Source organism: Lactuca sativa, chromosome 1, assembly GCF_002870075.4.
Source record: "Lactuca sativa cultivar Salinas chromosome 1, Lsat_Salinas_v11, whole genome shotgun sequence".
NCBI lineage: Eukaryota > Viridiplantae > Streptophyta > Magnoliopsida > Asterales > Asteraceae > Lactuca > Lactuca sativa.
Window position 1 is genome coordinate 77,637,929 of NC_056623.2, and position 23,446 is coordinate 77,661,374.

Here is a 23,446-nt window from a genome sequence, read left to right on the forward strand (position 1 = left end):
GAATATGTGTGAATCCTAGCTCCAGTCTCTTTATCCTTTAATCTCTAGTCGAATTCTGCCCTCCAAGGGTTCTTGGAAGGGGTTTTCTTCGTTAATAGTTGCAACCCTCATGCCTCTACTCTCTAAAACCAACCTAATGTCCGAGATTTTATAATTGTCAAAGCGGTACACCACGTCGTGGTTGACCGCCACCATGACGTGGTCTTTGAGTTAACCCCGTATTCTTCAAGTCATTCAATTGGTCGCAGACTTTCCATTCGTCACATCGTGTTGGAGATCACCAGTACGTGGTCTTCAATCCTCCTTTCTTCTTCTTTGTTTTAGCTCCCGTTTCTGCTTCCAGCTCCTCGTATGCTTCCTTTTTGTCCCGAGCAAGTCTTTACTACTACAAAACATATTTTAAACATTATAAATACCTTTTGTTAAAAAATAAACATAATTGTAGCTAAAAGTATTAGAAATATGCATGTAAGACATAGTTAAATATGCACATATCATATTACGTATTTTGTTTAATGTCATGTAGTCAAATACAACTGTATGTGGAATGCTTGAAGCGTCTTAAAGTTAGATAAAGCGGAGCTTTTGTGGATTGTTATATTTGATCTCTGTAAATTTTGAATTGCTTGCTATGGTTTGGTCGATATGAATTTTGTAATATCCATGATGTAAAAAAAGTTAATAATGGATATTTTGGACCTTATTTTTGCAAAACACGCCTACGTGTCATGCTTTGTGTTGAAATATGAGCATTTAAAAGCATAAAATATGGGATGTTACAACAAAGAAGATGGAAGAGTGAATGCTTACATAAATAGAGCATCAAAAACCATGTCTTATTAGGTTTAATGCTCTCCTAACTTGTTTTTTTATCATTGATTCAACTATATAATTACAAAAGTCTATTGTTGAAGCATTGACATGGAACATAAGAAGAAGAGACTACATGGTAAGAGAATTGAAGCATTAAAGAAAACATGGAATAAGAAGAAGAGACTATAGGGTAAGAGAATTAAAGCATTAAAGAAAACATGGAACATAAGAAGAAGAGATTATAAGGTAAGAGAATTGTGGTTGATCAATGCACAAAAAAGGTCCACATACCTCATGGTTCAAAGCAAAACACATGATAAAAAGATAATAATACCCTTATATGTACTACTATCATGATGGTATTTAACATGACTGACCAAACGATATCTAATACGAAAACCATGGGTGCAATTAAAAAAAACCATATGGACAATCCGGAAAAAATAATATGTTGGAGATGAAATCCATAACAACTGACATACACACAAGAAGCATATATGTAATTTTGCCATAAAAAATAACCAAAATAATGTGCGCTTCGTTTTATTTTTTGCATTTTCCATTAAATATATTATTATATTATTATTTGAAAAAAATGTTGAATGAACTTGTTTCTTTGCAAGAGTTTAAGTGTAGAAATCGAATTTGAATTTTTCGTATTGAAAAATTATCTAAACATCCAAAGTTCTAAACCGGATACATCCAATCCAACAAATATTTATGCAAATATATGGCCATCTAGATATCTAACCCAAATTTTAATTCGTTTTTAAAATCCCAAATATTTATCTGAAAAAACAAATCCTATCATTGCCATACGAAAAAACATTAATTAAGTTAATTAAGTGTATAAATCCAATCCAATCCAAAATTCGATAATTTTCAATGCAAAATCCAAAAATCCAGCCGAATATATCCAAATCCGACCCTATAAAAAAAAATTAAAATAAAGTTTCAAATAATCCGACTTGTGTCCAGATAATGTAGAAGTCTGAATTTTGAAACCTTAGTTATGGCCCAATTTCAAGGCCCACATATGTTGGTTTCGATAAAGGACCAAGTATGCTAACTAACAAATAGAGTAGGGACTATATTTGCAATTTCCTTGTTTCAATTTTAATAGAATCTTAAATTTTTCAATGTAGCCCTTGTACTTTCTTTTGTTGAAAGGGGACGATACATTTGGTTATTTGATGAATTTCAATGGAGTTTCTCCCAAAATAGAAGAGAAGCCCAGTTCAAATCCCACCCTTCACTCTCCATGGCGGCACCCAATCGCTCCCCTATGCGTGTTCTAATCCGTCCTCCACCATCTTCTTCTATCACTCTTCCTTCCACCACCACTGTTCTACAACCACCCGCTGCCATCCATCAACCACCACCACCACCACCATCGGCTCTTCCACCTCTCCCTCCCCCTCCTCCTCCTCCAACAACATTCCGGCAAAACAGCGTTGTCGTGGTCGGATTCGTCGGCCGGCGCAAAGGTGACGTGAGTCAATTAATCAACCGGATTGTAGATGCCAATGTGTTTGGTTCCGGGGATGCTGACGTACCATTGGGGTTTGAGAAAACAGGGGAAATCGTGACGGATGAGGTCAAGGATTGGTTTAAGCAAAGACAAATTAGTTATTATCATGAAGAGACGAAGGGGGTTTTGTATTTGCAGTTTTGCTCCACCAAGTGTCCGGTTATGGAAGGGTTTTCGGAGGTTCCAAGTGGGTTTGATTCGGTTTTTGAAAAGCAGGAGTTTGGGGATCTTCAAGGGATGCTGTTTATGTTTTCTGTAAGTTTGTTTCAACCAAATTCACCGATTTTCTGAGTGATTTCGCTCTTTTCTATGCTTTAAGACTTTGACTGTTGCCTTAGCATCTGTTTATTGTTGTTTTGTTTTGTTAATACGTGATTGCAATTTGGATATGTTTATATTGAACTAAATAAATATTATATGAACTTCATTAAGATCTAGATTTCTTGGTAACAAGGCTAACACCTAACTCATTAGGTGTTTTTTTTGGCTATATTTCTCTTGGATTTGTCTCAATCTTTTAAATCAGTTTAGATCACCACATTGATTCTTGAAAAACCTTACTCAATTTGTTATTAACTCATTGTGATCATGAACACAGGTTTGCCATGTGATCATATTTATACAAGAAGGCTCACGCTTTGATATCCAAAATCTAAAAACGTTTCGAGTGTTACAAGGTGCTAAACATGCAATGTTTCCATTTATCAAATCACAAACACAACAATCAACAACATCAAGATCACACACATCTTCTTCTTCACACACTTCTCCTTCAAGAACACCTTCCAAAAACCGTTCCCCTGGTAAAAATGGTCCACCCATGGCTCGCAATCCTTCATCAGTCTCATTAATGTCAGGTTTAGGCTCATACACATCTTTATTTCCAGGACAATGTACTCCAGTTATACTCTTTGTTTTTCTTGATGATATCTGTGAATCTGGTTCTTCTTCTTCTTCTTCTTCTTCTTCTCCTTCTAACCCAGATGAGTCAACTCAGTCTAGATCAACTTTACCCATGAAAGGATCTGGTTCAGTAGTTGTACTTTCACGCCCTGTTTCAAAACCAGAAGGTGGTTTCAAGAAGAAACTACAGTCATCTCTTGAAGCACAAATCCGGTTTTCAATCAAAAAATGTCGGGTACTTTCGGGTTCTGAAACGGGTCCTCCCGGGTCAAGAAATGGACCCGGGCCCATTTCAAGCCACATGCCTTTGTTTTCACTTGATGGGTCTAAAGCTGTTTTGCTTCTTGATAAACTCTCAAACAATTCAGGCGAATCTTTAGAGTTTGCCACTAGCATTGTGGAGAATGTTCTAGAAGGTATCTCAACTTCAGACTCACTTCTACTTGAAACCCATAGTCAAAGTTCAAATAAAGAAGACATTCTTTCTTTAAAGGAGTTCATTTACAGACAATGTGATATTTTAAGAGGTCGAGGGAGTATCAGTGTCTCTGGTGGTGGTGGTGGGATGGTGGCGGTGGCGGCGGCTGCAGCTGCCGCCTCGGTAGCTTCCGGAAAGCCGCCGGCTTTAACTCCCGATCTTCCATCTCTTGATGTCTGGTTGACTTCCAGTCAAACCATTTTACATGGGCTTCTTTCTGCTAAACCTGTGTTTATACCTGAATCTGAACAAACCAAAAGAAGATCAAGACAACGAAATAATGTTTCGGTTTCAGTTATTGAAGGAAGTCAAACAAAAGTCAACGACCCTTTAGAACTTGCAGCAACATATTTGGATAACAGTAAAGGGCTGAATAGTAAATTTTCAATTTCTTGGTGTCAAAGAGCTTTACCCGTTGCTAAAGATGTCTACTTACACGATTTGCCACCATGTTATCCAACATCACAACATGAAACCCATTTGTCAAAAGCTTTGACTTCTTTTAAGTCAATGGTCAAAGGTCCAGCTGTGGATTTTTATCTGAGAAAACTGGAAAACGAATGCACATCGATTTGGATTTCGGGTAGACAACTATGTGATGCAGTTAGTTTAACAGGAAAATCATGTATTCATCAAAGACATGACTCTTCATTACCACATTGTAGCGGTTTTGTTTTTCTTCATGCGTGTGCATGTGGGAGATCAAGGAAATTACGATTAGACCCTTTTGATTTTGAAGCAGCTAATGTGAACTTTAGTTGTTACCCAGAATGCGATAAACTTCTTCCTACCCTTTTTTTACCAGAAGGAAACACAGAAGGGCCTATTCAGTCAAAATCTTGGAGTTTGACTCGAATTGGAGGGTCAAGATACTATCAACCTTCAAAAGGGCTTCTCCAAAGTGGGTTTTCAAATACAGAGAAGTTTCTTCTAAAGTGGAAATTTTTTCTTGAAAAACAGAAAGAATTCAGTAAAGATTCAAGGGTTGAAGTTGTTTCAGATGTAAAGGTGAAAAAAACAGACAATGGGGTGGAGATTAATTCTAAATCCAAGAATCTTGATGACAATAAGAGTAATTCCACTAAAATTGTTCCTAATTTTACAATGAAAAAGCCTTTTTCTGAAGTTGTTGCAGGATCATCATCTACAAGTTCTGGGTTTCCTCCACTTCAATTAAAAAAGAAAACTTTATTAACTTTGGAAAATGTTAATAAAGAAAAGAACATTGGAGAAACACCACATGATAATCAAGAATCTAAAAAAATCGGGACTTTGTCTTCTGTTCATGAAGATGGAAACGGGAACACTAATGGCAATCCGTTTCTACAAAAGGGTAGTTTTGGTAATTTGTTAAACATGAATGGTAGGGAGAGCAATTCTTTAAATCAGGTGGTGGTTTATATTGGATTTGAGCATGAATGTCCATGTGGACACAGATTCATATTGACACCAGATCATCTAAAAGGGCTTGGATCCATTTATGCAGTGGATGAATCTGCTGAAAATAATTTGGATCGTAGAGGGGTAGATTCGTCAAAGATGGGTAAATATGGAGGGCATGGTAAAATCCATAGACACTCAAATAGAATGGTGAATCCTGGTGTTAATAAGGTCAGAAATCCAGTAAAGTCAAAAGAAATAGGGAGTAATGGTAATCAAGGGCAAAACGGTCACAAAGATATTGAAGGAAGTCTTGAGTCAATGATTCTTGATGATGATGGCAATGGTGTTTTTCCTTTACTAAATAGAAACTTACCATTGTACCTAAATTGCCCTCATTGCCAGATCCATAAGAATAAGAACGATTCACCAAATGTTCAATTTGCTGGCACTATTTCACAGCTTCAGAGAATATTTCTGGTAAGAATTTGTTTTTTAATTTCTTCTTTTTTATAATTATTTAATTGCATCAATTCCTTTTGTAACTCATTTAATACAAAAATTTACATAACCTTCACCATTTTACTGATTTCACCACTTAAATATTTGGGTTAATCTCATAAAAGACCTTATATTTTTCCAGATTAAACCTCAAACTTTATTTTTTGCCTGAAAAGACCTTGTATTGTTTCATTTTTTCCGAAAAGCCCTCAACTTTGTATTTTTTTTTTCATAAAAAAACCCTCAACCTTCTAAATGTTTCCAAATAAACCCTCAATTTTTTTAGTTTTTCTCAAAAAAACCCTCATGGAAGGTCTTTTATGAGATTAACCCTAAATAAGGTCTTTTATGAGATTAACCCAAAAAAAATTGTAAAATGTGAGGGATCTTTCGAGAAAAACTAACAAGATTAAGGGTTTATTTGGAAGCATTTAGAAGGTTGAGGGTTTTTTTCGGAAAAAAAAATACAAAGCTGAGGGCTTTTTTGGAAAAATTGAAAAAAAACAAGGTCTTTTTCAGGCAAAAAATAACGTTTGAGGTTTAATCTGGAAAAATATAAGGTCTTTTATGAGATTAACGCTAAATAATTTTACATGATGATGAAACCATTATGCTTTTTTTGTAATTTTTCCCTGATATCAGGTAACTGGAAAAATGTTATTATTATTTTTTTTAATAAAAATGGTCAAAATAAAGTATAATGGTTTGGTCACTACAGATAATATGATGAAACACTACTCATTTCTGTAAAAAGATAAAAGTATGTTTTGCTCTGATATCTTAGAAAAATGGTTTTTTCGAATCAGTTAAAATAAGTATAATGGTTTAATCACTACAAGATAAAATCAAAATGGCAAAAGTACTTTTTTATTTGCCCTAAATTTTTATTTAATATAATGCATAATAAGATAATAACTCTATGTGTATTCTGCAGGTTACACCTCCCTTCCCTGTTGTCTTGACTACATGTCCAGTTATTCAATTTGAGGTACCTCTAAAAAACAAAACAATATATATAATCTTTTTTTATAAAAATAAAAAAATGATTAATTAATTAATGGGGTCTGAAAAAAATGTCCAGGTGTCATGTCTACCTCCATCAGTGGTTGACCATGACCATGAACATGAACAGAAGAAGCTGCAGTTCAGCCTTGGTTGTCCGGTGATACTGCCGCCAGAGAGCTTCCTCTCCCTCAGGCTTCCATTTGTTTATGGAGTGAAGCTTCAAGATGGAACTTTTCATCCTCTCAAACCTTTTCAAAGTCAACCAGAGTTGACCGCATGGTTGACCAAAGCCACAGCTTTACAGGTTTTGTCAAAAGGAGCACCCAATCTTGAAGTCATGTAAACTTTTTTTTATTGAAACTAATCAATATCTCAACTTGCTGCCAAAAAAAGCTGCAATTTTGCCTGCTTTCAGGTGATTATTAATATATAAAATGATTTTTTTTTTTAATTAAAAATTGTGTTTCTTGAATCTTGATGATGTTTTGGGTGCAGGTAGAGTTTATATTGGTTAATTTGGTGATCCAATGATGATTGATGATGATTATGCCTGTGCGACAGTGATATCAGGTGTTGCCCTTTTTTATATATGTTTAAAAATAAACTTGTTTATGTAAGAGTAAATTACAATTTTAGTCCCTGAGTATAGCCCATTTTTGCAATTTCATTCCCAAAAAGTTTTCTTTTACAGTTTTAGTCCATGTTCCAAGTAAAAATTAATTATTTTGATCTTTGAGTACAGCTAGTTTTTGCAATATTGGTCCAAAAATAGTTATTTTACTTACATTTTGGTCTTAAAATTGAGTCATTTTATTGGAACAGGGACTAAAAAGTAAAAACCTCAAATAAGGACCAAAGTTGCAAGAGAAAAACCGTGTTGGGACCAAAATTGCAAAAATCAGCTATACTTGAGGGACTAAAAATGTAATTTACTCTTATTCTAATGATGGTGTTCGTTAATTCTGTTTATGGACCATAATAGGCCTCTCTGGAAATGGTTGGTGTTTTGTGGGATTCTTGAGCATAACCAGGTTGAAATGTGTAAGTACCATTTTGACCTTGATTCTTCATCATTTTAGAAATAATTTAAAGATTATTGGGCTTTGGATAATCCTTTTATTTTTATTTTTCTTTTTAATTTTCATGGAAATAGAAAGATCTACAATAATGCCAAGATTAAGAGGTGCTGCGGCTTCTGGGAATTGGGAATCATGAAAGAAATGAGAAGAGAAGAGAAGGCTGACTGCATTTGCATGACGTCAGAGGAAGGAGAAGGGTGGTTGGAATTTGGAATTTGGAAATGGGAATTGTTGGAGTTTTTTGGGTAATAATTGCTAATGTTTAAAGATATAATAAAAAGTGATATTTAAGATTTGTTTTGAGCATATAACTATTTGGGAGTTTATTGTATTCTTTTTCTAACTATAAACCAGTTTATGTTTTTAATGAATGTATTAAACCACGCCAATTATGTTTAACATATTTCATTGCTATTCATGTTGATCTATGGTAAAAAGTCAATAAAATCGAATTTTTCTAACTAATATTTTGCTTTTAAGAAATTAAATGAATTAGTTTTTCCCATGTTGCAAAAGTTTAAATAAAAAAAGTTATGGTTTTTTTAGGCTGTGTTTGGCGTGCCACAGCTACCTGATAAGCTAGTTTATTTTTCGAGTTTTTTATGTTGTCGTGTTTGTAAGTAAAAAAATAGCTTATAAGCTAGCTTTTTGAAAAGCTACTTAGACTAGTTTTTCAAAAGTTTTTTTAAAAATTTCCAAATACACTCCTTAATTAATTATAGAAACAAATACTTTTAAATGTCTTTTTATGTAATTTTATATATTTTAACTAGTTTTACTAAACGTTATTTTTTATCAGCTAGTTTTTCGGCTATCAGTTAGCTTTCTTTTCAGTTAAACATAGTCATAATGGTAAGTTATGGATGAGTAAATTGACTAAATGGATAATGATTTTCCTGGTGTATATAATTTTGTTTTTAGACTTAATATATAGTTTTTTTTTTTTTTTTTTTTTTTTTTTTGTTTTTTTTTTCATATTGCGAAAGTCTAAATAAAAAAGTTACACTTTATTTATTTATTATTTTAAGATTCATGGTAAGTCATGTATGAGTAAAATGATTAAATGCATAATGGATTTTGTGCGTATATAATTTTGTTTCTAGACTTAATATACTGAGACTTTCATTTTATCTTTAGATTACAAAAACATTTTTTTTATTATTTATCAATTTTAAAGGGGAATGGGAAGGAAAAAACAAAGAAGGACAAATGGCCAAATAATAAGGCTCGAATAATGAATAGATGAATAGGGGATAAAATAGTCGATTTGTAAATTTAACTTTTGTTTGTCGACGGTATGTGATAATAATAAAGGCTATACTAATACTACAAGTACTCTAACTTTAATAACACAAATTAATATTACACGTGCTATATTACAAAACATTTAAAGACTTTTGATAGAGAGGAAATTATTTCAAATTGTGGCACATATTTATTTTAGTTATATAATATTAAAAAATAAAATAAAAATCAAGAACAGTAACACGAGTGGCCCACGTTCATAATAATGACTTGGGTAGCTGGTAATCAAATAGAAGGCCAGCCTGGATAAACACTATGACTTGGCCCATTGGGCCCTACGTTCACAGGCGACAGACCCGTCCCATCCACTCACGGTTTATATTTTTGTTTTAAAAATATAAATCATTATCATTTTTTTATGTAAATTTTACTCTTTTTTTTTGTCATTAAAGGTATTTTAAAATTTAAACTATAAATCAACATTTTTTTTCCTTCGAAAATAAGAGTAAACGGACAATTCTAGAAATGATGTGTACAATGTGTGCACTTCACCATACTATTCGATTTGCTTTAAAAATTGTCTATTTTTTAATAAACTAAGTGAAATTCAATAATCCAAGTCAAATAAACTGGTTCAAATGGTTTTCTACCGGTTCAATACGATTTTTTTTGAAGAAACTGTCCGGTTCGATCTGATATAGAAATTGATATAAAACTGTTCGTTGTTGAACCGCTTTCGTTTCTAGTTCTTGGTTCGATCAGTTGGTTCGAACTAGATTCTAAAACATTGCTAGAAACATTTAATTTGTGCCTTTTGATTTCATGGAAATTTTAAACTTTAAATCTCTGGGCTTCAAGAATATCGACCAATCTAGTTAGGTGTCATGGGAAAGATAACAACTATGAGGGATTCATACATATAACTAGGGATGAGCAACGGGCCAAACCCGGACCAGACCGGCCCGAAGACCGAAAAACGTGAATTTTCTTACCCGAAAACCAGATTGTTTTTGGATGTATCGGGTTCGGGTTCGGTCCGGTCCGGTCTCGGGTACTAAACCGGGTTTCGGGTTTTGGACCGAACTAGGCTTTGAAATTGGTACAATGCGGGACTTTACTTAGATCACGTGCAAATGAGGTGTCTACAAAAAAAATACAAACCTTATTAACATTTGGAACAAATAAAAATTACACTATTTAGCATAAAAACTACACTTTTTATAAAAAAATGCATGTTTTAACAAAAAAGAAACAACATTGCTAATAAAAATCTGCATTTTAACAGCTTTTTTGTGTAAAAAAACAACAAAAAACAACATTATTTATAAAAAACTGCATGTTTTTATAAAAAAATTTGCATGTTTTTATAATTTTTTTTTGCATGTTTGAACAAAAAATAGCATGCTAGATACATTCTTTCTTGTAAAGTGATAGGAACAAACGTTAATCAAAATTTATAAATAATGTTAAAATAAAAACATCAAGTTTTATACATAATGTTATATATAACATTAACTAATAATTCAATATCCTTATCTATATATTTTAAGGAGAAAAAGATTTCTGGTCCGGTCCGGGTTAAATCCCGTATTCCGGGTACGGTACGGTCCAAACCCGAAACCCGATTAGTGGTAAAAACAAAACCCGAAAACCAGCCCATTAATATGTATATCCGGTTCGGTCCGGGTCCGGTCTCGGTTTTTTTTCCGGTCCGGTCTGGTCCAACGGGTCATATGCTCATCCCTACATATAACACATCCATAAATTGTTGTTCATTTAGGGGTCAACAACCTGGATTCTCATATGCAAATGTGTTGATAGGCACTTGACACCATGCTATTAATCATGATCTACCCTCTTAGTCTATCATTCCTCTTAAATCCCAAGTCGATTGGGTATGCAAAAATCCAAAAGAACTCTTATTAGATAAGTATATGGTATCAAAATACTTTTAATAGTTTGTTTATGCTAGATTTGGTGAATGTTATGTAAGTTACGTCGGAGTTATATATGTCACACTTCACTTCTAGAGTGAAGAAAATACAAGTATTGTCAAAAAGGAAAACATCCAAAGGACTATGGTTTAATTGGTTGAAATCTTGGAACAAATCGTTTGTATGTGAAATAGGATTATTTGGATTCAAATCCATGACCAACCCCCACATACTTGGTTGGTATCCATTCTCTCCGATTGTTAGAAATTTTGACTAGGCCCTCTTTCCATTCCCATACATATACTGATGATAACACGGTGTTTAGGCGGGTTTGTATTCCTTCTTAATCAAAACCCCCTATCAAATCAACTCTTCCAATTGACTTAAATGGTAAGCATATTTACATGTGGATTATAGATGTACTAAAGGAAAGATTCTCCTGATTAAATTTCTCTAATGAATCTTGTGAGGTGATTTTATCCTCTCTAATTCTCACCCCTTTCACTTAGATAAACTAGATGACTCAAAAAGTATCAATTCAAAGGAGTTTTATAGTCAAGATTAAGGAAACATAGTTTATTTAATTATGATTCCTTAAAGATTCATAGTCTACAAAGGTTGTTAAACACTTCTTCCTCTTTGGTGCTTGTTTTTCTTTCCAAACATTGCAAGGAAATCCTTGGTGGATATAAAATGTTATGTTCAAAATTTTAAGTCTTCCATTGCCATATCTTTCTAGTTTATGAAACAATTTTTGAACTAAAACCCAACAATTGTTATCAAGAGCCACCTTGCAAGTTTGGTTAGATTTTTGGAAATCTTAGTTTTTGGAGAATATGGATAACTTGTTTTTGTATAAAAAAAATAAGTTCATACATATCTTTTATGACAACTTTATAATTGTTATTTTTTTTATGTGACAAAAGTTTCATGCATCTTTTGTCATTTAAAGTTGTCTTAGAAAAACAAATGTTGTTTTATATATATATATATATATATATATATATATATATATATATATATATATATATATATATATATATATATATATATATATTATGTGTATAAACTAGCTAATGACCATTATGCTTGTTGTGTTGTTGTGTTTGTTGTTTTTGTTTTAAAATGGTTGTAATAATTTATTTATTCATATGGTATGTAATAATTAAATAGATTGGTTTTGTTGTTTATTTTTGTAAAGTAATAGATTAGTTTTTAGAAATAATTTATTTGTACAAAAATATAACAATAAATGAAGTCGGAACCGTTTTTTTGTAGACAAAAGAGCAATTTTCGAGTCTAAAAGGTGTGCAAGATTTTCAGTAACATTTTCTGAAAAGTGTCACTAATGCTGTTTACAAAGGGTTGTTGGACTTTTAGCGACAGTTGCTGAATTTTAGCCTTCAAGAAGTTTTTCCAATCCTTAGCAAGCAATTGGTGTTTATTAAAGTGGGAGCTTCTTCAACTACATTAGAAGAAGATTTTTGGTCCCCTTAAATGTCCCTTTAGGAATGGACTTGACATTTTTTGTGTTTGCTCACAAAATGTCATTAGTTGGCTATGTTTATGCACATATCTTTTTATGCATGTTTGTGTTGTTTATTTTATGTAATTATTATGTGTGGTAGATAAATTAGTTTTTCACATGCTAAAATAATTTTGGACAAAATAAACATCACATGGAGTTTGAGTTTTCAAAATTGAACATAAGATGTAACAAGTTATTATTTTAAAAATAAACTTCGGTTTCATAAAATCATTAATAACGATAAATTTTGAAATACTCCATTATAAGTTTTAAAATGGTGATTTTTGTAACTTATACAAACTCCAATATATAAATAATAAAATGAAGTTTTATTAAAGATATAAAAGGTTCAAATCCACTCAAACTTAATACCGGTTATTAAAATTGAATTGCCTCAAATTATATAAAAACTAGTTTTTTATATAGAACATTTAGAAGTGATTTTCTTTTGAAAATTGATACCATGGTTTATTATATGCATGTAATAAACATGATATCATATGTTTTTAAACTAGAATTATAAAACATATAAAGACCCTCTTTTTACAAACATCAAATCTATGTAATCCTTTTGAAGAACACTCGCACATCTCTTGTATACACTAGTGGGATAAAGTATACCTAACCACTTAGTATTATCTTTTGATGGTCGGCGTGTCTTCGCGATTTCTATATCCAGGTTATAGTCGATTACACCAGTTTTTCAAATTGGATGATTTGATCGGAAATCTTTTGTGATAAATGATACCTAAGCAAGAGAGTTCTAAGGAAGAGATGGGATCAAACATGTCTAATTAAATTTGTTATTAGAGATCCCATAAATCTAGGAATTATATAGAAAGATATAATTGATAATAAATATTTGCCGGGTTGAATTCACATGGATGAGATAAATGATAACTAACCATTTATTTGTTTTGCAACATGGATCCTAAACTTTGATAATTAATGTTTTTGAAAACTAAAAGGGTATTAATTATTAAAGATTAAATATTGAAAATACTAAATGAATTTTGTTAAAATTTTGTAGTTAAATAATCCATCCTCATTATCATAAATTGTCATTTTCTGTAACGACTAAATAAAACAATAACATTCAATAGACACGGCTTCCATGAATGGGTTCATGTCTTAAGAGACAACCTAGCCTCGTGAGAGATATGAAATCGTATACACTTAAAGGTCCTAGTCCTAAACTATTTGATTTGAGCAATTAAACCTGAACATGATACCTAGTAAAGGCATCATTGTGATGCTTAAGATGCTTCTAACATTAAGCTAACATTAGTGTCTAAGCCCGTAACTATATTTGGTATGTACTTGACCCGGTTGTGCATGGTCCTTTTGGGTTGCCTTCACCAAAGCAACTTGACAAGGTAATTTGATGAGAGAGAGAGAGACAGGATATTAATGTACTATAAGAATAATATATTAAAGGAGAAATCATATTTATTTAATTAGTATTAGTCATAAATTAATTAGGAATTAATTTGGTGACTAAAAGAGATTAATTAAATAAAGGGGCATAAATAGTCAAATGTGTGATAGTTGAGTTTTGGGCTGGGAAACCTAATGGACTAAGGGGGAACGAAATTATGATGAGGGATCATCATATTTTCGTCCAAGGGCCTTATTCCAGAAGGTTCCTTGGGCTGCTTGGTGGCTAAGGTGTCCATTAGGGTTTAGACTGAAACATTAGCAGCCTGCACTAGAAATAAGACCCCAAGGCTCCAATTTTCGGTGACTTGCTCCCAAGAGAAACCCTAGGCCGAAAATTAGCATCCCCCCTCTCTCTCAAAGTTGCCTTCTTGCTTGTGGTGTTTGTGATCTACTAGAGGAGTTACAATTGTGACTCTAAGCTTAAGAGAAGAAGATTCAAGCCACTATTTGAAGAGGTAAACATCTAGATCTGATGTAATTAGCCAATTTCGAAATTATGTATGCTAGATTAGGGTTTGCAAGTCTTGGATTCATTGCATTAGGGTTTGTATGAACACATAGGATTGTTCTTATGCATAAAACACATTAGTGGTATCAGAGCTTGATTGGTTTCAATTGTATTTGATGCTATCATATTCGTTCATTGCTTGATTTGGAAATCGTTTTTGAAAAATCAAAAAACTCACGACGTGACTCTCTGTAATTCACGACGTGAGTCTAGTCTGTGAGACAGACTCGACGAGTATAGTTTGCTACTCGACGAGTCTGTGGATCAGATGGCTCAAAATTCGGATTTTTGGCTATTTTTTTGTTTGGATAATTACCAAAATTGTTTTTGAATTATAAAATCCGATTTTTATACATTTGCTATGATTATCCTTACCAAATTAAAAGATAATTACCATTTATTTAAATAATAAATTAGTTATGTGATAATATTTGATTATTTAATTTATTTGATGAGTTATCTTGTAAATAAAATGGATTAGGTCAAATTTAGATAATTATTAAATTAATTGTTTAATTCAAAATTATTTGCTATCTGATCCTTGTGTTTTGAAAAGTTCAAAACTTGTCCTCAAGTTTTGAAATTTAAATTTTTATGATTAAAAGTTTAATTTTGAATTATTTAAATCTCAAACGCTTAGAATTTTACAAGTTTAAAATTCAACCCTATACTATTATATTATTACAAGATTAATTAATATATATGTTTAAGAATAAGCTAGTCTTATCGCTAGTAGACCTCATTCACGAACCCAATGTATAAGGTGGGTATAAGGTTGTTGCCTATAAAATGACGCTTAATGGGTGTACACTCACAACCACCGCTTGCTTGACTAGTGGAGGGTCGTTAGCCGAACGGATAGGATAGGGCACTTAATTCCTCATTATAAGTATAATGAATTAAAAAGTAACTATAATGTTTTTACAAATTCCCAATCTTAGTTACTTTAGGGTAAAATGTGAAAATGATGCTATTTCATGGAATTACACTTTGCACCGTTGTCAAACGTTAGTGGAGCGTGCATGGTTAACCGGCACACTAATTTGGGATTGACATTGGTGTTGAAGGGTGGCTCGATGTTTATCATATATCAATGGAGCGTGTGTGGCTCGACACATTGATTGGGTGATAGAGACATTGAGTGCACTATGTTGGTTCACATGGTTATTCACAACTTGTTTGCGATCCTCGGTATCCCAGTCGCAAATTTGAAGTGCATATCGAGATTTAAACATGCCATTGAAAAGTTCAATGAATCTCAAAGATCTAAGAGTTTTCAAATTCATTTAAAACTTAATATTCTTTTTCGTTTTTCATGGTGAAAATTAGTGAATTGTCATTCACTTACCTTCAAATTATTTACTTTTAGATTACAACATCCCTTTTCTAAGTTATAAATAATGTTGTTGGATCCTAGCCCTAATTTCTCATTTGGGTGTTTAATTGGGGATTCATTTCTAATCAAACTTTGTTCCTTTCTATTTCAGATGTCTAACGCAAACGCAAACAACAACGCTTCTGGGTCATTCTCGCTAATGAACCTATGCCAAAATGTGACATTTGATGGGTCGAATTTCAATGAGTGGATGAGATACATTCGTATGATCACTCGTTACGAGGACAAAGAATATGTCCTCGATGAGAAACTTGAAAAGATCAACCCATATGTTGCTACTCCTGAAGAGTTGGCTACCTTTGAGGCCCACAAGCGTGATGCTACGAAAGTTCATTGCATCATGCTAGCCACCATGAACCTCGAACTCCAAAATTCCTATGAGGACATGTATCCATATGAGACGCATCAAGATTTGCTGGACATATACCACCAAAGCGCAAGGCAAGAATGCTATGAGATCATTACTAACATGATCACCGCTAAGATTGGGAGTGGAGAATCCCTAACCTCGCATTTGCAGAAAACGCAGAGGTATGTTGATCGTCTTCTCAAACTTAATGTTAAGTTTGATGAGGATTTGGATATCGACATCATCCTTCACTCCTTTCCTTCCTGCTACAACCAGTTCAGAATGAACTACCACATGAACAAGGAGGAGGTCTCCTTGAGTAAGCTTCAAGGACTGCTGAGGACTGCTGAGAGTAACCTCAAGGACAAATTTGTTGCATCATCCCCTGTTGTGGCTGCTCCCGTGTTGGCAATTGGCCAAGGGAAGGGAAAGAAGAGTAAGGCTCCTTCAAAGAGCTAACAAAAGGGAAAATCCCGTGATGGTTCATCCTCTAGTGGGACCAAAGCAGGTTCTGCTAAACCCTCCTCTGACCCTAAGGAAGCAGAGTGCTTATATTGCCACGAGAAGGGCCACTGGAAACGAAGTTGCCCCAAATATCTGCAGGACATTAGGGATGGGAAGATAAAGCCCACCTATGCAGGTATGTATTCTATTAAATCTAATAACTCATCACTTGCTACTTCATGGGTTCTTGATACAGGATGTGGTTTCCACATTTGTTCTGATTTACAGGGCCTAAAAAGAAGTAGGGAAGTGGAACATGGGAAGATAAACTTGATTATGGGAAACAGAAGATCGTCGCCTGTGACCAAAGTCGGAGTTTATTCTTTAGTGTTGAGTAATGGGTTAGGATTAGATTTAAATAATTGTTTCTATTTGCCAGATATGGCAAGGAACATCATTTCTTTTCATGGATTATATGAACAAGGTTTCAAATATTCATTTGATAGTAGTAATGGTTCTATTAATGTTTATTTGAATGGTGTTTTTTATTTCAATGCATTACCTTGTAATGGGATTTATGAATCTGTGTTAGTTGTTAATAATTTGGGAAATGATGTGTTGAATATTGATTCGTCCAATAGTTTGGACAAAGCATGCTTGTGGCATTGTCGCCTTGGCCATGTAAACAAGAAACGCATAGCCCAACTCCAAAAGGATGGAGTCCTGGAGTCATTTGACCTTAGGGACGATGATGTGTGTGAATCTTGCTTACTTGGGAAGATGAAAAAGTCACCCTTTACTGGCACTTGTGAAAGGGGTGAGGGTCTATTGGATCTCATACACACTGATGTGTGTGGGCCCTTTAGATCCACCACAAGGGATGCTTGTCACTTCTACGTGACTTTTACGAATGATTATAGCAGATATGAATATATCTACTTAATCAAGCAAAAGTTAGAAACCTTTGAAAAGTTCAAAGAGTTTAAGAATGAAGTGGAGAATCAGCTGGGCAGGAAAATCAAGATGCTTCGGTCAGACTGAGGAGGAGAGTACCTAAGTCTTGAGTTTCACAACTATCTAAAGGAATGCGGAATCGTTTCGCAATTGACGCCTCCAAGGATGCCACAATTGAATGGTGTGGCTGAGAGACCTAATCAGACCTTGTTGGAAATGGTTCGCTCTATGATGAGTCGGGCTTTCTGGGGGTACGCCTTAGAGACGGCCGCCCATATCCTAAATTTAGTTCCGACCAAGAAGGTCGCAAAAACACCTCATGAGATGTGGACAGGGAAAGCTCCCTCGTTGGCACATATCAATATTTGGGGTTGCGAGGCTTTCGTACGGCGAGAGACTCACGACAAGCTCGAACCTCATAGTGAGAAGTGTTATTTCATTGGCTATCCACAGAAGTCCTTTGGCTATCTCTTCTACAGACGAGTGACAATGCTGTCTTCGTTGCGAGGAGAGGGGTTTTTCTAGAAAGAGAACTCATAAGTCAAGAGGACAGTGGGCGGCAAATTGATCTTGAAGAGATTCAAGAGCAAAGCGATGAAGGAACTTCTAACACTGACACTCAACCTGGGGAGGAAACTCCTGTTGAACCTGTTGACGAGTCCTTACCTCTAAGACGTTCCAATAGGGCTAGTGTTCCACCCCATTTGTATGGATTCCATATTACTACTGAAGGGGATACATTTATTAGTGATAGTACACTAGTAAATTTGGATGAACCTAGCAGCTACAAGGAAGCCATGGCAGGCCCAAAGTCTGCTAAGTGGAAAGAGGCAATGGACAAGGAGATTCAGTCCATGTACGACAACCAAGTTTGGAATTTGGTTGATAATGTGCCGGGCCGTAAGACAGTTGGGTGCAAGTGGAGCTTCAAGAAGAAGACATACATGGATGTGAATGTGCACACTTATAAATCACGATTGGTTGCGAAGGGCTTTACTCAAACTCCTGGAGTTGACTATGATGAGACCTTCTCGCCTGTTGCCAAGATAAAGTCTATTAGGGTGATGCTCGCAATAGCTATGTTTCATGATTATGAAATATGGCAGATGGACGTGAAAACCGCTTTTCTTAATGGAAAGTTGGCTAAGGATGTTTACATGAATCAGCCAGAGGGTTTTGTTGATGCGAAGCATCCAAATAGAGTGTGTAAGCTTGAGAAATCCATTTATGGATTAAAGCAAATGTCTCGCAGATGGAATCTTTGTTTTGACGAGAAGGTCAAAGAGTTTGGCTTTCTGCGAAGTGAAGATGAGTCATGTGTGTATGTCAAGGCCAGTGGGAGTATAATGAGCTTCCTCATATTGATTTCGATCACACATATATGTATCCAATTAGACTTTAAACCACTAATTGACAAAGTTAAGACATCCTAAGGCATGTAAAACACCTTATTTACGTGCTACAAGTCATAAGGATTGCATCTGAGTGCTAAAGGACCTTGCTATAGTGTTTGGGGTTCAAGGGTAAACTCCCTTGGAGTTTACGGTTTTCATGACTTTGACCTAATGAGGTTACGGTCGTAAACTCCTCTCTTTTTTACCATAAGTTGGTTTGAGGTTTTGCAAGTCCTTTGAAGCATTTCTACTTGGTGGTTTGGCATTTGGAAGAGCTTAGGGCATCATTACACTCCTTTGAGGAGTTTACGGCCTCATGGTCATTTCTCTTGGGTTTACTACCTTAAACTCATGAGTTTACTACCTTAAACCCATAAGTTTGGTATTCGGGGGTTTTCAAGTCCTTAGATCAATCATGGCAATAGTCTAGGTTAGATTTAGACATAAGGAATAACCATTGGACTTTTATGGGACTTTTATGCACTTTTTGGGGTGTTTACGGTTTTCGGAGATGCCCAAACCGTAAACACATAAAAATGGAAGTATTTGGTGCTTTTTGTGTGATAAACTCATCAAGGATGAAGCTAGACAAGTCCCTAAGGCATGGTGAAGCATCTAGGCACCTTAAGGCACCACTTTGCACCATAAATGGTGTTTACGGTTTTGGGAGCCTCCCAAAACCGTGAACACCTTTATCTTGGTGTTCTTGGGACTTTTCTTTGATGTTAATATGTAATACAAGCTTAAGAAGACTCAAGGATGGAAGTACTTACTATAAGGAAGCTTGGATTTAGCTAAAAGTCCAAGAACACTTAGTGTGTGTTCTTGGTGTTTTTGGAAATCTAATCAAAAACACAAAAATGAATGGATGAATAGATGCACAAACACTAGATTAAGTGTTTAATCAACTTGAATTGGATAGAACACTTACAACTTGGAAGATCTTGAATTGTTTCTAGTTTGCTACTTGAGAGGTTTTCTTGAGTTTACTCTTTTGGAGTTTACTCTTTTGGGGAGTAAACACATTATAACTAGACTTGGGGAGTAAACTCATGGATAAGCATGAGTTTACGGATTTTAGGATGATTTTTCGACCCAAACGAAATAGTTTGGCCGGGAACTTCTAAGATGCGAGGTGTTTGTAGTTTTTAAATTTCAAAACCCGAGACGACACTTTCTTACACCCATTCGTTTAAAAAATAATATTAAAATAATCAAACGAACTCTAAATTTGTTAAAATAAGCAATAATGACATTAACTTATAATAAGAAGTGATTGACTTCTAGGGTTTGACCAAATGAAAATTCCGGGTTGTCACAGAATATATCATAATGCGAAAAACCAAAGTGTGTGTATGATGTGCCGCTATCGCGCCGGCTCCTTCCCCTTCGCTGAAGAGGTACCTGAAACAAAACTGAACACTGTAAGCACGAAGCTTAGTGAGTTCCCCCATCGTACCACATACCATATAATCATATCACATACATACCACCAGACATTTCTGGGGTGCCTGAACTACTCGTGTCAAGCCATTCTGGGGCGCTGACCTATCCTTGTCGAGCCATTATGGGGTGCTGACTACCCATCGGTCCGAACAACTGAAACTCGGGGACTGGTACCCTCCTACTACCTCTATCGCATATAACATACAAGCTAGCATGCAAACATATCATCACATACTGTCAGGCGTATCTGGGATGTCTGACTACCCTTTGGTCATATCAACCGAACTCTACACATATAACATATCATGCTAGCATATAACATATCAGGTAGTAGCAAACCCAGATGATATCACAAGACAATCACCTAACTTACGAACCCTACTGGTGGGCCAGCATTGTGGCCGTAGACCCACTACTACTGGAAGGTAACTCTCCTCGAAGTAGCTGCTGATCCGCACGGAAACTGTCTAACTGCTGCTGCTGCTGCTCCGGAAATCCTCCGGCTGCAATTCCCACGAAACACTCAATCAAACACTACTAACCGCCCTTAGGGTAAAATGACCACTTTACCCCTATCCAAGTCAAAAGTCAAAGTCAAAGTCAACTTCCAGTTGACTCGACTCGCCAACTCGTCGAGTCCCTACCCAGTCGATTGTCCTCACTCTCGTTCTTACTTGTCGAGTTAGGCATAGACTCGAAGAGTTCTCTTTCTATAATGATATCTAATTGACCTTCATTCGACTCGTCGAGTTGTATGAACAACTCGTCGAGTTCATCTTCATCTGATGAACACTTTGGTATGTGACTCGCCGAGTTGTATGAACAACTCGTCGAGTCTGTTCTTGAGGCAAGAAGGTTGCCTTGGACCTCGCCGAGTTAGGGCATTGACTCGCCGATTCTCTCCATCACTGAGTCTGGCTTCCGATTCACTGAGTCCACTTAAAGCTCACTGGTCCCACTCGGCATAACTCAAAAGGGAAAATCGGGGACTCGCGACTCGACTCGCCGAGTCGCATGTATGCAACTTCTATATACTCGATTCTGCTTGAATGCAGTGCATTCCATTCATGGATCAGGGTTCTTAGGGCTTGATTATAACGTAAAGTTTCCAACTTTACGTATAAATAAACACCAATGAAGGTTTTAGGGCTCAAAATGCACTAAAAGAGTAGATCTAGGGCTTCCATGCAATATGGCTCCAAAAAGGCAGTAGATCCGAGCTCCTAGAGCCCAATCATGCCTAGATCTGAAGTCCCTTAACACTATAAGCTCATTACTCAAAGATCAAGACTAGAAGAGGCCTTAAAATGACTATCATAAGCTCTTAATGAGATAATAATGAAGGAACAGAGAGGGTTTCGAGTCTAATACCTCTAGAAGCTCATAAATGGCACAAAGATTCAGGATCTTCTTCCTCTCCTCTTGATCTACCTTCTTCTTCTCTCCAAAACTTCAAGGAATTGTACCAAAAGCACCCAAAATACCAAAAGAGGGGTTAGGGATTTGAGAGGGAGTGTTCTAGACGCAATGGGGGCTGTTATGATGCACAAAATGACGTTTAAATAGGGTACAACCCTTTGAAATTAGGGTTTCTTCCAGACCGGCGGACTCGTCGAGTCACCAACTTAAACGTGCTCGAAATCCCGACCCTACTCGGCGAGTCGGGCCTACAACTCGCCGAGTTCCAGCTAAAATGCAAAATTACTTAGTTTAAATTACATACCAGGAACCAGGTGCTACACGTACTTCCTTTTGGAAAGACACTTGGCTCAGTGATATTTATTTTAAAAACTGATTTCCTAGAGTGTATAGGCTTGACATCAACAACCAATCCACTATGGAAGATAGTGTAACACAGGATAAATTAACACAAAGTACACCTAAAATTTTCACCAATTTAACAACTCACAAAATTAGGTATCATAATCATCCCTTGCAATATGTATGAAATTAACCATGAATTTGACATAAAATGCTTCGAAACACACTAACAATCTTTTTACAACATCACTACTATGATTTTCTTCCATTTCAAGCATTAGGGTTTCATTAAACTCATTCAAATTCACCATGGAAGTACTAAGAAAACTTGAGGAAAGGATAACATTTACCTTAACCTAAAATGATGATCAATTCTTGTGTTCTCCCTTTGATTCTCTTTGTTTTGTTCTGATTATTAGATCTAGACCATCAAGAACTGTCTCCCCCCTGCTCCTGAAACATGTATGTGAGAAAATGAGGATAAATGGCCGACTTAAGCTCTTTAATGCTTTCTATGAAGTTCGTTCCTACGCGTCACATTGATTATCTGAACGCAACATGTTCTCATTATTTTGTGTTGTGTTATTTAGCATTTATGCATCACCTTTTACCACTTCTTTAATTTAACATTGTACTTTCTTCTCAACGCGTACATTACTGACAACATCCAATATAAAAACTGTTGGATTAAGTGTCTAAGCCCATAACTATAATTGGTATGTACTTGACCCGATAGTAGCATGGTCCTTTTGGGTTGCCTTCACCGGAGCAATTTGATAGGATGGATATTTGACAAAAAGGTTATTTGTGATTTATTAATATATTATATGAATAATATATTAATTGAGAAATCAAATTATTTAATTTGTATTGACCAAAAATTAATTTGGAATTAATTAGTGATAAAAAGAGACTGATTAGTTAAATCAATAATATTTATATTTTGGGCTAATGATCCATGTTGATTAGGGATAGAATAAATCTATGTGAGAGTCCATGAAGATTTAGTCCATTGGGCGTATCATATAGGCTGTTGGATTGATTAAGGCTAATCATATTAATTAGGGTTTCCAAGATGAAACCTAGGGATTCCACACTATAAATACTAACCCCTGCACTCCCAAAATCGGCACTTGTGTTCCAAGAAGAAACCCTAGCCGTTTTGGTGCCTCCTAGCCTCACTGTCATAATCCTCCATTTGCTTTTGGTGTTTGTGACTTATTAGAGGTATCACATTTGAGGTACTAAGCTCTTGACATGCCAAAAACTACAAACTACAAATAAGAGGTACTCATCTAACTAATTTTTATGTTGTATATCTCCAATTGCATGCTAGCTAGGGTATATGCATTGGATA

The 23,446-nt window shown here is 35.2% G+C and overlaps 1 protein-coding gene across 1 annotated transcript; it reads left to right on the plus strand.

The window, feature by feature from the left end:
• The first annotated feature begins 1,973 nt into the window (after nt 1-1,973).
• LOC111886123 (uncharacterized) lies at nt 1,974-8,073 on the plus strand. Its single transcript, XM_023882359.3, has 7 exons — nt 1,974-2,599; nt 2,943-5,585; nt 6,541-6,594; nt 6,688-7,026; nt 7,107-7,181; nt 7,594-7,652; nt 7,765-8,073. The coding sequence occupies exons 1-4, from the start codon at nt 2,075-2,077 to the stop codon at nt 6,952-6,954; spliced, it is 3,489 nt and encodes a 1,162-aa protein (XP_023738127.2). The 5' UTR covers nt 1,974-2,074; the 3' UTR covers nt 6,955-7,026; nt 7,107-7,181; nt 7,594-7,652; nt 7,765-8,073.
• The last annotated feature ends 15,373 nt before the right edge of the window (nt 8,074-23,446 follow it).